Consider the following 14,865-nt stretch of genomic DNA (forward strand, 5'->3'; position numbering starts at 1 on the left):
AAAGGAGATAGGTTTTCAGGGTGCAAGGTAATTATTTTCACAAAGCCCAACGTGTTTTGGCCGGTAATTTATTCAAAGGCCTTCTTCATGGAGTTGTTAGATGATAGTGTCTGCAGAATTGCCTCTAACAAAATAATGGTCTCCTGTAATCATCTATGGTGATTGTCTTCTAACAAACCCTTGAGGAAGGCCTTTGAATAAAGTATAAGCCAAAACACGTTGGGCTTTGTGAAAATAGGTATTTTGCATCCTGAGAACCCATTTATTTTTCTGACCTTCTAAATGTGTGAGCCACTTAATTCAAGGGTTAACTCAACTACACAAATATCCAGGGATCTTCAAGACAAAAATTCTGTCCATGTCCCTCCTTCAAGGGGTGGGGTCTTATTCCTTATCTTGCCCTGCTCCTCAAAAATGCAGTAGGTGATGGACATCTCTCTTGCTCTCTTCGTCAGCTCCAAGCCTGACACTAGGATGAGCATAGTGGTGTAGTACATGGAAAGCCAAATAATAATAGTAAAATAAAAATCCTAGGCTTCCATCCAACTTTGGGGCTGGGGAAGGAGCCATGGATAATCTCAATCTCTTAGGGTTGTTCCACTTGCCAGTGGTTGGCTGAATTATCACTATGGTGATCAAGATTGTCAAGGTCTAACAATATGCCATTTTAGTATCATAACGTCAAAATCTTTGTAACCCACCCAGAGAGCTTCGACTATGGGGTGGTATATAAATGTTAATAATAATAATAATAATAATAATAATAATAATAATAATAATAATAGCACTGTCTTTTGTTAACATTTTGATCTCATTGGTCATATTTGTATAAGCTCAAAAATATCCCACTAAGGCAGGGAGTTAAAAATTGGCTCCATAACATTTTATGTTATTCTCTGGTCTCTGGCCATCATGCAGTTGCCAGATTTCTGACAGTAGCTCAGATCAGGTCTTACAGCTATTGGGAATAATGCTGTGGATTCACAGGTGGCCCTGGCACGCACCAATATCCTTCTTTTCTTCCTGGTTTGAAGTAAGCGTAAGTACATACTTTAATTGACTGCACTGTGCTTTTTGCATTTCACTGACATTTGACCCCATTATTTACCATTTCCCCCCTCTATATGTATATTATACACCTGTCAGCTGAGGTTAGGGCGTCAGTCCAGGAAAGCTCATGCCACATGAATTAAGTAAGGTACTGCAAGATTCCTTGTTGTTTTAACTAGGAGTTATATGTCACCACAACAAAAATGTAACTCTTAACCTGCACGCCTCTATTACCCATTTATTCTAAAATAACTCATGAGTGATTCCCCCCCCCACACACTACAATTTAGCAAAAAATGGGAAAGCCAGGCCCACTGATGCCTTAAGCAGCTGCTAAAGACCTGCCACTATCTCCCTAGTGCTGTGTTCTTCTCCCCCACAGCTTCCATTTCATGCTCTTTTTGAGCAACATCTTTCTCATCCTCCCTCCTGCTTTCAGGGAGGTGACAGTTGACTGCCTGTCTGCCACAAGCAGACTTTATGGATAGGTGGAGAGAAGCCAGGGCTGACCACTGCAACAGAATGCCCACTGGCATGGTGGGGTTGCTTCCTGCTGAGGGCCCACACAAACCTGCAGACAGTCCACAGGAATGTTTTCCTAAACTGGGCTTCTCTGATGGACTTTTCAAAAGCTTGCCTCTTGGAATCTCAGAACATTTACGATATTGATTGGTCCATGTCACAAGTGGTGAGTGGTCATCTTTCCTCAATTCTGAAGGTTTTTGCCTATTAGACTCTAAGTTTCCTCAAAGATTGGGTTGGATATTCATTTAGAGAAACTGTTGTTTCGGCATAAATTCCTGTTTCCGCTTCTTTGTTCTCTTTGCCCAACACATGCTTGTGAAAGTTGGGGTCTGATCATCTGCTTCCTAGGTTCTAAATATATGGCTTTTAGAGCGCTAGAACTTTTACAGGTAGGTAAGTTACTCTTGCCAGACAGACAACTTCTCAGAAATATCTTCTTTTTTATTTGATTGCAAAGTGTTCTGATTTCCTAATCATACATCTAAATAAAGTCTTTAAAAAAAAAACACCCAAATGGCTCTTCTGTGTGAGTGTATGTCTTGTATAACCCACAGGTGTTACTTTTAATACATTATCATTAATTTGTGTAACTTTTAACATGGCATGCACGCACACACACACTGCACTACGTAATGTCACTTTTTGTTTGGTAAACACATGTGGTAATGATGAATGATTTCCTTCTGCCATGACAACCAATAGCTATTTTGAGTTCCACATGCCTGGAATTACAGCTGTTTTCTTAACTCCGGAGCCAACCCTTTTTGGCAAGACATTGAATCATGGCTTTTATTAAAGCAATGTTTTTAAAGGGCACTGGCCTTAGAAATTGTTAAAGAGTTCAGAATTAAAAAGTTATACTTTTAGCTGTGAATCTAGGGATGTCCAAAGAATATGTAAATATAGGAAACTATCATAGAATCATAGAATAGCAGAGTTGGAAGGGGCCTGCAAGGCCATCTAGTCCAACCCCCTGTTCAATGCAGGAATCCACCCTAAAGCATCCCTGACAGATGGTTGTCCAGCTGCCTCTTGAATGCCTCTAGTGTGGGAGAGCCCACAACCTCCCTAGGTAACTGATTATGTGTTAGCATTATTATGCAACAACGCAGAACGACAGCTTGTGGCACCGTGGTACAAAGAAGTGGGCTAATTAGTAACTTTATAGTTTGAGTAATGGAATACAGTCTCACTGAGCCATGAGGAAATTGAAGAGAAATTCCCTCTTTTTAAAGACAGCAATGATTTGTTCGGATTGTTTTCGATAGATTGTTCTGAAAACAACTGCACAACTTCCTCTTGCGACCTTCAGTCATAGGTCACCTCAGCTTAATTCCTAAGGTATAGTCCTGTCCCATATATACAGTGTTTTTGTACCTGAACTCAGAAGATCTTTGTTTCTCCCCCTTCTCTCTCCACTTCCACACCCACCCACCCGTGGATGCATAACGGCACACGTGCAGGTAATGTGCCAGGACACAGGGAAAGCCTGTGAGAGTTTCCCTTATTCCCAGCCAGCCTTCTCTCTCTGCTCAATCATGTTGTGTGAACTCCAGAGCTTGTGTAATTTCTCTTAAGTGGAGGAAGATGGCTAGATTGTGATATTGGGAGGAGGGGGCATGCACACACCTCCCATTCTTGGAACATCCCATCATGCTGTCTGTATTTACCCCCATGCATGTGACGGGGGAGGGAGAGTGCAAACAGGTTAGCAGTGCAGGGGAAAAGCCTATCTGCAGCTGAGAATGATGAAGCTGAAAGATCTGGTAATCGCAGATTCCAGCCCCCAATCCCACATTAGTAAAGCACACTTTTATTCTAAGTATCTAAAGACTTTGCCCCATGATAACATTTAGTGAAATGACAAAAACGTGTTGGCTAGTAAATGACTAACCTATGAAGCTCTGATATTTCAAAAGGGCAGGATACAGAAGATCAATAAAAAGGTTGCATTTCTACAGTTTTCTTTGTGGTAGTCATCTGATGACTTACAATGAAATTGGGCTACTTTTAGTGGACCTTTCTTTTTTGGGGACTCTTATTCTTTGGAAGGTTGACCATCTGCTTTTGTACTGATGTGCTGTAGAATTCACAAATAATACATGAAATGTTGGTAACCCTATACTACAGGGGTTACCAACATGAGGAAATCCAACTATCCCTGACTGCTAATCATGCTGATTAGGACTGATGGGAGTTGGAGTACAACAACATCTGCAGTCCAACACCATTCACCTGATCTTAACAAGTATGTCCAGCATCTAATTTGCCATCTCTGGACAGTTTTTGAGCATACAGTGAGTGGCAACTAAGCTCCAGGTATTTTTTGAATAAAACTGATCATTTAGATCTTTTCCAGTCTGGATTTAGACTTAGTTTGGGCACAAAAACTACCTTAGTCACCTTGGTGGATGATCATCACAAAGAGATGGATGGGGGAAGTGTGACCCTCTTGATTTTCCTGGACCCTTTAGAGGCTTTCTGTACTGATAACCATGCTATCTGTCTGGGATACCTTGCAGGGATTGTCTGCGAGGCTAGACTCCCTGCTATAACTTTACTTTTTCACAAGAACTTGCATGAGGATATGCTCTCTCATAAATAAATCAGAAAGGTTCTTACTGATAGAAACCTAGCACACCTAGAAGAAGGCTAGGCTATGACACCTTCCCACAACATCTAGTTTTCTATGTGCAGGGATTTTCTTTTGTATGAGTATTCAGTCAAGTTAGTCCCTATCTGCAGCCTGAAACAATACAGTCTGTCCAGACAGAGACTTGACCACCTCAATGAGAACTAGGTTTGATAGATCAAGGCACTTCAAGGAGTTACGGCCTTATCTTCAAACTGATTTACCAGTAGTATAAGCTGCCTACAGTAAATGAGCTTTTGTAACTGGACCACTCTGAAGACTAAATGCCAAAAACCTTCTTTAAGAAGCTACTTAAGAAGCTTCCAGTTCACCTCAGAATCCAATATAAACTTCTCCTGTTGACCTATAAAGCTTTTCACAGTCTAGCTCCTTCCTATCTTTCCTCTCTCATCTCACACTATTGCCCCACTCGTGCTCTTCGCTCCTCTGATGCCATGTTTCTTACCTGCCCAAGGGTCTCTACTTCCCTTGCTCGGCTTCGTCCATTTTCTTCCGCTGCCCCTTATGCCTGGAACGCTCTTCCAGAACATTTGTGAACTACAAGTTCAATAGCAGTTTTTAAAGCTCAGCTAAAAACTTTTCTTTTTTCTAAAGCTTTTAAAACTTGATTTTGATCTGACTTTTATACTGTTAGTTTTACTCTACCCTGTGCCTGTTTGGTGCATTCTCTTCCCCTTCTTATTGTTTTATTATGATTTTATTAGAATGTAAGCCTATGCGGCAGGGTTTTGCTATTTTATTGTTTTACTCTGTACAGCACCATGTACACTGATGGTGCTATATGAATAAATAAATAATAATAATAATAATACTTATAAAATGATACTTTAGAGAGCAATCCTAAGTGGGGAGCAAAGTCGTGGATAGTCTGCTACTTTCAAAGCTTGACCAGCTAACAGAGTGGCTTTACTGAGCTTTACAGCCTAGTGTTCACAATCTCACTCCCCCAACTTCAAAACCAGTTGCAAATGAGCTACACCATCTTCAGGCTAGTGTAGCGGGCCCTCTCAGAGAAACAAAGGAGCCTTGGAGTCAGCAGATCTCTCTACCCCTGGAACAGAGGACTCATAAAATTTATAAAATTAGGTGTTGTAATTGTATAACATCCCTGGGCATTGTTGATTATATTACATTATATTAAAATGTAATAAAATTACATTTTATTAGAATGTAAGCCTATGCAGCAGGGTCTTGCTATTTACTGTTTTACTCTGTACAGCACCATGTACATTGATGGTGCTATATAAATAAATAAATAAATAAATAAATAATATTAAGGTATGACTTAAACACCTATTTTGGTTAAAGCTTATATACGATGTTCAGTACCCTGTGGATGCCAACATTTTGGACTGTAAATTAGTTCAGACAGAGAGTCAGTTTGCATGATCATGCAGCCCATCACGGCTTATTTAAGCACAGCTGGTGGAGGCACATGTGAGTATCCATTTTAAATATTTAAGCCCCCAGTGGAGCTTTGACACGGTTAGTTGTGTCATCCAAACCTGGGCAGCATGGGTTGTTTGAGGATTAAACTGGGTTATTTGGGGGTTATTTAACCCTCAGACAACCCATGTCACCTAGGTTGGGTAACCATGGAAACCCCCCCACTAGGACTGAATATTTACAACAGATGCCTGCATGTGCTGTAACCCACCGTTGTTTAATAAGCCATAATGATGGTGTGAACAAGATCAGTGTGTGGTGTTAGCGAATTAATCATTTCAGTATTCAGATTTGGATTGTTTCTATGATGAACTGTAAATTTAATCTTGTTTCAAACTAGCCTGATTGTCATGGCTTCACTTAAAGAATCTGCAATTGAACTTTGACAACAGAGCGGAGGATTCTCTCTTAACGGGTTCCAAAGCAATTCATACTACTATAGTTTCAAAGATTCCCACATCCTTTGGAGCAATGACAACTAAGCAATTTGAAACTGGAATAAACAGGTAGTCAATTATTTCTTAATATCAGACACTTTTTGAATATAATACCAGTTTTTATTTTCTCAGTATTTTAACACCTAATTTAACTTAAATTTAAACTTTGCTGTTTTAATCTCATATTTTTACCTATATTAATTTTTGCTGTGTGGTTTTATTCTGGCTGTGCTTTTTATTTTGTATTTGTGTTTTAAATTTGTTGGTTGTTTTTATGCTCTCCGTGGTTTTAATTTTTGTGAACCGCCCAGAGAGCTTTGGCTATTAGGTGGTATAAAAATGTAATACTAAATAAATAAATAAATAAATATTCATTTTCCAAGGATTGACTGCAGTTTTTCTGCACTATTTTCAGATTTGTTCTGTATTAGGTGCCTCTTTCTATTTGGCTTTGTAGTGAAATAAATTGTCTGACTCAATTTGTTCAGAATGGGTGTATAATATCTCTGTTTTGTGCTTTGTGGTTCCCCATTACCACCAAGTATCTGGAAAGAAGTACTTATTAGCATCCTATAGGGACTTGTCCGCATGACTTAGGACAGTCTCCACAGCAGCACTGGATCCCACCCACCTCCTTGTGTGAGAGAGCAAACCTACAGACTGGCATAAAGACAGAGACTTTACATGTTATAAACACTCATTATATCCCAAAATCATACAAATAAGTTTTACATTAGTTTGCTTCATGGTTCATAAAATTTGGTCCATAGCTCATAAAGTGCGTAACACCTATTTACCTGAGCATCCTTGAAACAAACTATGCAAACTCAGTGACTCTAGTTCCCAATTTTGCTCTATGAAGTAACTCATTCTCATTGATTAAAGTCAATGAGCTTCGGCTATTGGGCGATATAAAAATGCAATAAATAAAACAAAAAATTAAATAAAAAATAAAAAAGTCAGCTGCAAGTTATGTTAAACTAAGGGCATGTTAGCAATGGGACAATTTACCAGACTGATATCAAATATAGATCCTAATTCGACAATAAATAGTTTCATCAAAAAAGCATTTGCTGCACACTAATATGTGAAAAGCTAGAACTTCCTGTTCTGTCAGTCCCTTATCAGTTTCCAAATAAGTAGTCATATTAGCGAAGAAGAAAGAAAGCAAGAAAGCAAAGGTTTTGAAAGCAAAGGATTAACAAATTTGTCATGGTATATGCTTTTTGTTTGGACTAGAGGTAAATGAAAATCCTCATACACAGCTGTATCCACAGATCTGTAGATTAGGATGAAGAGATATTAAAGGGAGGGGATTTGCTGTAGTGCTCCTTCTTCTGTTCCCATTATCCTCACTGTCTTGCCTGATTCCTGTCCCACTAATTGACTCAACTTGAGAGGGAGTAAAGAAATAATGCTGGCTGGTACAGCCACCCCTGCCAAAAAATGGGATTTGATTTTCTGCAAGCATGGGATGGAGGATAAAGGGGCTACACATCTTAGCAGGTATGCAGGCTTTGTGAAGCTTAGAAACAGGTAACTGGGCTTTCTAGTTGCTCTAGGGAGTGGCCTGAAGGGTGAGAACTAAGCAGCTTCTTTGAGTCTATTCCCTCCCCATGCCTATTCTGATCCTGTTAAGTAGCTTCTTCCCCACCCAATACAAACTTTTCATACCTGCAGGTTAGATGCAAAGAGGCACTAGTTTGGCCCCAAATACCAAAAGATCCTGCAACAATCTTTTACAGCAGCTTGCACAGGATAGTCGAGATGTTCATGCTTCCTTAACTCCACCTCACAAAGTGTACAGTGCTAGCCCCGTAACACTTTTTTTGCTGTCTGCTTTTCCTGTGATAAAAGAGGAGAATTGCAGTTCTTTCTTATCTCCCCTTTGCCCCACTGAGAAGTCAAGAAACAGGGAGGCTAACTACAACCCAAAGTACCCTACACTGTCTATTCCAATGATGAAACAGTTTTACTCATAACTCTATGTTTTCATATTTTCCTCTATAACTATTCAGGCCACGAACATAACTTTCTTTTAGTACTTCAAGTCAGAAGAGCAGAATTACTCCCCAAATTAAGGAGAAGTCTTATTTCCCTACTACCAGAGTCATTTTGTCCCTGTGCTGGAGCCATTCACACTAAACCAAACAAGGTATTTTCAAAGTAGCTGGCGTTGAGTCAAGAACGGTAATCTTAATCAGTTAATAAACAATATAACCTACTAAGGGAACAATCTCAGAAGAAAGTTGTAGGTTCCTGGACAGGTAAATAGTTTTGCAAAAAGATGCCATTGCATAAGAGCCTTTAAAAATGCCCTTGTTTTAAAATAAACTAAAATATAAAATCAGATCTAACACAATTTATACAATTATTGGCCAGTTTTTTAAGCAAGGTGCTCAAGGCAATGGGATAGGGTGACAAGCTGGATACATTTAAGTCTGCTTTCAGGCCTGGCTTTGCATCTAAAACTACTTTCATCACCCTGTTTGGTGACCTTTGTTGAGAGAAGGTCAGGGAGAATGTGACCAATGACTTCCCTAGTCCCCTCAACAGCTTTAAATACCATTAACTATGGTATCCTTCTGGATTACCTTTTGGACTACGGACACCACACTATGGTTGGTCTGCTCCTTTTTTGATTATATATTCAAGAAAGAAGTACTGTGGGATGCCTTTTCCTTCCAATGGGAATTGTTTTGCTGGATTGGGTCCTCAGAATTTAATTTTGTCATTGTCGTAGTCTACATGAAACTACTGGTAGAGCTTGTCAAGGGATATGGAGTTCAATTTCATCAGTATGATGACGCCCGGCTCAAATTTTCTCTTTTGTCAAATCCAGATGAGGCAGTGAGGTCTCTGCACTTGTGCCTGAAATCAGTAGTGCACTCAGTGAAGTTGAGTAATGTAGGAAGGTCAGTCTAAATTAGTTTTTATAATCGTGGGGGATTCAGTGGACTTGTCATGGATATGTCTGTTCTGGATGGGGTCATAAGCTACCAAGGATCTGGATCATAGTCTGAGAGTACCGTTGGATCCAGTTTTTTTTTTTAAAAAAAAACCCAACCTAAAACAAAACAAAGAAAATAATGGGTTCATGCCTAAATATTTATTTTATTAGTAATTATATATTCCATGTCACTGAGATATTTGTAATGTCCAAAAGATATTAGGTGACTTCCAAATATTTCCCCATATAACATCTATAACTACCACAAACAAAAAGTGAATCGTTTTAGGCTATAATCCTGTACCTTGTTTCCTGGGAATAAGGTCCATTGAACTGAATGAGACTTGTTTTTGATTAAATATGTAGAGGACTGTGCTGTCAATATTGCAAAGTGTGAGATCACCATGGTATACACAAAAGGTATGCATAGGGTTAACATGCCCCAGAATCCTGCAGATGTCTTACGTTATTAAATGCCAGTGAGTCAGATTTTCAGCTCTCTCTTCTACAGAGCAGTCTCCAATAGAATAACTGCTCATGGCAACAGGATTTTTTTAAAAAAGAAACTGAGACCTGATGTGATCTCTAGATTATTTCATGCCTGGTTTGCTCAACATTATTATTACCAGATTTATCTTAGATTAGAGCTATAATTTGGCAACTTCTGCTCTACATTCTTTTCTTTTCCCACTTGAGGAAGTAAAACGTGTTTTTTAAAAACTATATGACAACACCCTTTGAATGACACACTCTTAGCTACCACACTGATGTTATTCTATATGAGTGCATGTACTTCAGTTTAACAGAACCCCAGGGAATTGATCTAATCTGACCTGACACAATTAGTGTGCTAGCAATGGCTATTTATTTTTCTTACTGAAAGCATCCTTCTCAGTGGCTACAGAGCAGTCTTATCTGCTGCACATTCTGAGAGGAGAAGTCTTTATGCAGTATCCTGGTAGCTGATCATATGAGTGGTATACTTTCTCCCCATGGGACCATTAATAACTTGGGAAGGCTATGCAATTTAAATCACGAAAACAGGGTAGAGGGGGAAACTTAAAGAACACCTTTTCCAGCAACACTGGTCCCAATCTGGTGCATAGAACTCCTTAACTGCTTTTAACTTAAAACAGCACACACATTCATACAGAAGAGCATGACTGCTTATGAATTTCTCAGGTGTCCACCGGATGACTTAAGCTTCCAGTTGACAACGTGTTTTGTAGTCAGGATTTGTTTTTTATGCCTGCCATGCTGTCTACATGTGGAAACATTCTGTGGGTAAATCATCCAACTTATCCAAAGCTCAATTATTTTGCTTTATTTGATAGTACATGTGTGTGTATGCACGGAGGGAGAGTGCAACATCCACCCACAAGTTGGGACTAATTACAGGTCATACATTACTCACTAATGTACCTATCTATGTATGAATAAGACCCCACAAGGAGCCTGTTCACTGACCCAATCCATTACACAGATAAGTTTTCGACATGTATGAACTTTTGTAATCCCTTTAAATACATAATGTACAAACACAAAGAGTTATGGTTGCATTCATACTTCTTCTGATAAATTCATTGGCCTGGTTCAGACAACACACTAAATGCTGCTTAACCACAAAATAGTTATGAGAATGCATTCCATTAACCATTTTGTGGTTAAGCAGCATGGTTTAGTGTGTTGTCTGAACCAGGCCAATAGTAGTTTATTTCCATGCATGAATCAGCCATCACAGATTACCCACCTACTTACAACACATTCATATTTCCTAAGACAGCCTTCTCCAACCTGGTGCCCTTCAGATTTTTAGGACTTCAATTCCTATCAGTCCCAGCCAGCATGGTTAATCATCAGAAAAACTGGGAGATGTAGTCCAAAACATCTGGAGGGCATCAGGTTGGGGAAGGCTGCCCTAGGACCTAATACTTTGCCATAGAGCAGTGAGTGATCTAACAATAAGGTATTGAAAGACGTGACATCAAATGACTGTAAGCCTGGATACTATAAGCTACTATTAGATTCATAAACACGTTTCTATTTTCCTGCTGGATGTTATTCATGTTACTCAGGTCCTATTCTGGAGGTGTAGGTGTACTGGGGACAAGGCCTACAGAGGTATGGAATGGAAATCTTTGGTTTGACTTATTAACAGCATGACTGTTTCCTGTTGGAAGAAAGGGAAGAGATTATCTAGTCCTGGATCTCTGAATTCTGATATAGCTGCTGTGCTGACAAGGTCTCGGACAAGCTATGAAATAATAGACTAGTGTGCAGAAGCTGCAAACTTGGATACTTCCAATGGCTCTACGCGTAGAGTGTTGACTGATAAGACCCTAGAAAGAAAATGTTTGCTGTTTTTATTACCGCATCAGTTTTATTATATGGATTTTATTATTGTACACTGCCTTAGTTCTCCTGCTCTAAAAGGCAGCCTAAAAATATTTTAACTATAAATAACTAGGACCATGCCCCAAGATAAAAGGCAACCTGCTTTGGAGCAGTAGAGAAAAGTGTGGCATAATGAGCCTTTTCCCTTGACCTTTTATCTATCAATACCAAACAGATTTTTTAATTATAAAGGAGCGGGTGGAAGAGATGAAACCAGTTGGACTGCAGGAAGAGATTTTTGGGGTGCTATGTAACAGAGAAAAATTTAAGTTCTCTTTCAAGTGGGCTAGATATAACAACTATTAGGTGGATCCACAGTTGGACTCACAGTTGACTCAAAGAGTGCTTATCAACGGTACCTTCTCAAATTGGGGGGAGGTAACAAGTGGGGTACCACAGGGCTCAGTCCTGGGCCCAGTGGTCTTCAGCATTTTTATTAATGATTTGGATGAGGAGGTGCAGGGAATGTTTATCAAATCTGCAGACGACACAAAATTGGGTGGGATAGCTCATACCCTGGAAGACAGAACAGAAGCAAATTTCAAAGTGATCTTGATAGGCTGAAGCGCTGGGCTGAAAACAACAGAAAAAAATTCAATAGGGATAAATGCCAAGTTTTACACCTAGGAAAAAGAAACAAAATGCAGAGTTACAAGATGGAGGATACTTGGCTCAGCAATACTACAAGTGAGAAAGATCTTGGAATTGTTGTAAGATCACAAGCTGAATATGAGCCAACAGTGTGATGTGACTGCAAAAAAAGCAAATGTTATTTTGGGCTGCATTAATATATAGCTTCCAAATTGTGTGAGGTACTCGTTTCCCTCTATTCAGCACTGGTTAGGCCTCATCTTATTGTGTCTAGTTCTGGGCACCACACTTCAAGAAGGATGCAGACAAGCTGGAGCATGTTCAGAGGAGGGCAACGAGGATGATCAGGAGTCTGGAAACAAAGCCCTATGAGGAGAGACTGAAAGAACTGGGCATGTTTATCCTGGAGAAGAGGAGACTGAGGGGAGACATGAGAGCATTCTTCAAGTCCTGGAAAGGTTGTCACACAGAGGAGGGCCAGGTTCTCTTCTCCATCATCCAAGTGCAGGACATGGAATAATGGGCTCAAGTTACAGGAAGACAGATTCTGGCCGGACACCAGGAAAAACTTTCTGACTGTTAGAGCAGTAAGACAATGGAACCAATGACCTAGATAGGCTGTGGGCTCTCCCACATTAGAGACATTTAAGAGGCAGCTGGACAACCATCTGTCAGGTATGCTTTAAGGTGGTTTCCTACATTGAGCAGGGGGTTGGATTTGATAGCCTTATAGGTCCCTTCCAACAATACTGTTCTTTGATTCTATGATTCTGTTCTGTTTTTTCATAAAGCAGTGTGTGTTGGTCCACACAGAGAAAACAGAATTTTGCTTTTAGATCTAATTATTTGTACTTGTAGTTTTACAATACTTTAGGTATTGCACTGCTGAGTTTTCCACAGAATCTTTGCGAAGTTCTGATTATTCTCATTACTTATTTTGGAAGATTTTACTTTTCACTTATCAGAACTGCTTCTTGTAATTTTTACACAAATCTAGGATTCTCTTCCGTTCTCCTTATTTCTGCTTCTTTTTTATTAGGGGTACATGTAGGGTTTTAGAAAGGCCTAATTGTAGCCAATTTTACATACTGTAAGTCTTGTATGTAAAAACTACTACTTATTGTTGCATCCAAGTTTTTCCACGTTGCACTTTTCATGTAATCATTGTATTATAGTTTCTCTGAAATTCGTTTATTTTCCTCTTATTTCTTGTCTACTGTACCTTCATTTCATAGCCATGATTCCACCTTGATCTGCTGTGATTATTATTTTTAAAAATCTAAGATATTGCACCTATGAATCACCTCGGGTCCTCTGATTACACACCCTCCTAAAACCGGGCCAAATAAAGAAAGGGCATTTTCCTATCATACAAAGACGAAAGCATCATAAGCGCCCGCAAGAGGGCCCAATTTAAGCATAGACGTCGGTTGCGCGTGTCGTGTCGTCGTCGTCGTCCCCCACCCTCTCTCTCTCACACACACACGTGCAAACGAAGTAGCATAGTCCCCACGTTTCCTAAGTACGGAAGGAAAGCTATGGAGAACGCCGTTTAGTTTTAAGAGTTCAAACGCACCATCTGGAGGAGAGAGCCACGCGATGCCAGACGAAACTTTCGCTATCCCTGTAACAAACAACCCCGCTGAGGAATGAGAAGCTACCCTTCTTCAGCACCCGAGCAGGCTAAAGACGCCTTAATTCTCTCTTCCCCTTTAGGGAAACCAGACAATAGTAGCCGCACGGAAACACAGAAGACGTGGCCGTAAGCGCACGAGTGACACGTGCCCACGGGCAGCAGCAGCAGCAGCAGCTGCCACGAACTGCTCGCGAAGGCAAGCCTGGCGCTCTGCCTTCTTCCCACGCGCATCTTCCTCTTCAGAAAGCTTTACACAACATGGCCCCAGCGAGGCCCCGCCTCCCTTCGCCCCGACCCTACCTACTCCATGACGGACGCGGCGGCCGCCAGCCTCCACACACGCCCGCCTCGCCCAGCACATGCAGCTCCTGTATCCCCGTTCAGCCCCCCGAAGCAACCAGCCGCCGCCTCGGAGGTTGTTTCCTCCCCGCACCCACGCCGAGGGCGGAGGCACCTCCCTACCTCGCTGACGATGGTGGAGGTGTAGGGGTCTCGGCTGTACTCCCAGCCGTCCAGGCACTTCTCCTGCTCCACCTGGCTGAGGTTGACGTCCCGGCCGGGCTCCAGGTTCGCGGCGGAGAAGTTGCGCAGGGCCTCGAGGCGGTAGCGGCGGCAGCGGCTGGGCACCTGCCGCCCGTCGCGCACCTCCAGGGGGATGCTGGCGTTGAGCCATTCGGCGCTCAGGTTGGCGTCGCCGGGCACCAGGCAATGGTGCTCGGGGGTGCCGGCCAAGAAGACGGCGGACATGCCGTTGAAGCCGTTGGGGATGATGCTGGCGCTGAGTAGGAAGAAGATGAGGCGCTGGAAGGGCCCCCATTCGCCCAGGAAGGCGATTATATCGTCGTAATCCCGCATAGCAACGGCGGCGGCGGAGCACACAAAGAGTCGCTGATGGAGGCGCAGCGAAGCACACGCCGTTGTCCGTGTATTAGGCAACAGCAGCCGACCTGCCCCCTCCTGACTGGCTCTGTCATCCCTCCGGAGGTGGGGTCTCTCCCTGGCGGACTCCGCCTTTCCCGCGCACACACCCCTCGCTTGGGCCACCGGCGCCCGCCCTGCCCGAGATAACCTTCCTTGCTGGATCTGTGAGCCGCGGTTTCCCGCCGCCTGTGGGGGTTGTCACCGTCGGCCCGCCCAGAGGCGTCTTGGTAACGACATCCGGCGCTTTGGGCGGGAAAAGCAA

General features: G+C 41.7%; 1 protein-coding gene across 1 annotated transcript in view; it reads right to left on the minus strand.

The window, feature by feature from the left end:
- The window catches only part of SLC22A4 (solute carrier family 22 member 4), a 58,516-nt gene extending 43,936 nt beyond the window's left edge, over positions 1 to 14,580 (minus strand). The window contains exon 1 of the mRNA XM_063120703.1: positions 14,145 to 14,580. Coding sequence (XP_062976773.1) covers positions 14,145 to 14,537 — 393 coding nt within the window. The 5' untranslated portion in view covers positions 14,538 to 14,580. The remainder of the gene's footprint in view (positions 1 to 14,144) is intronic.
- Between the last annotated feature and the right edge of the window lie 285 nt (positions 14,581 to 14,865).

This window comes from Elgaria multicarinata, chromosome 3 (assembly GCF_023053635.1).
Source record: "Elgaria multicarinata webbii isolate HBS135686 ecotype San Diego chromosome 3, rElgMul1.1.pri, whole genome shotgun sequence".
Taxonomy (NCBI): Eukaryota; Metazoa; Chordata; class Lepidosauria; order Squamata; family Anguidae; genus Elgaria; species Elgaria multicarinata.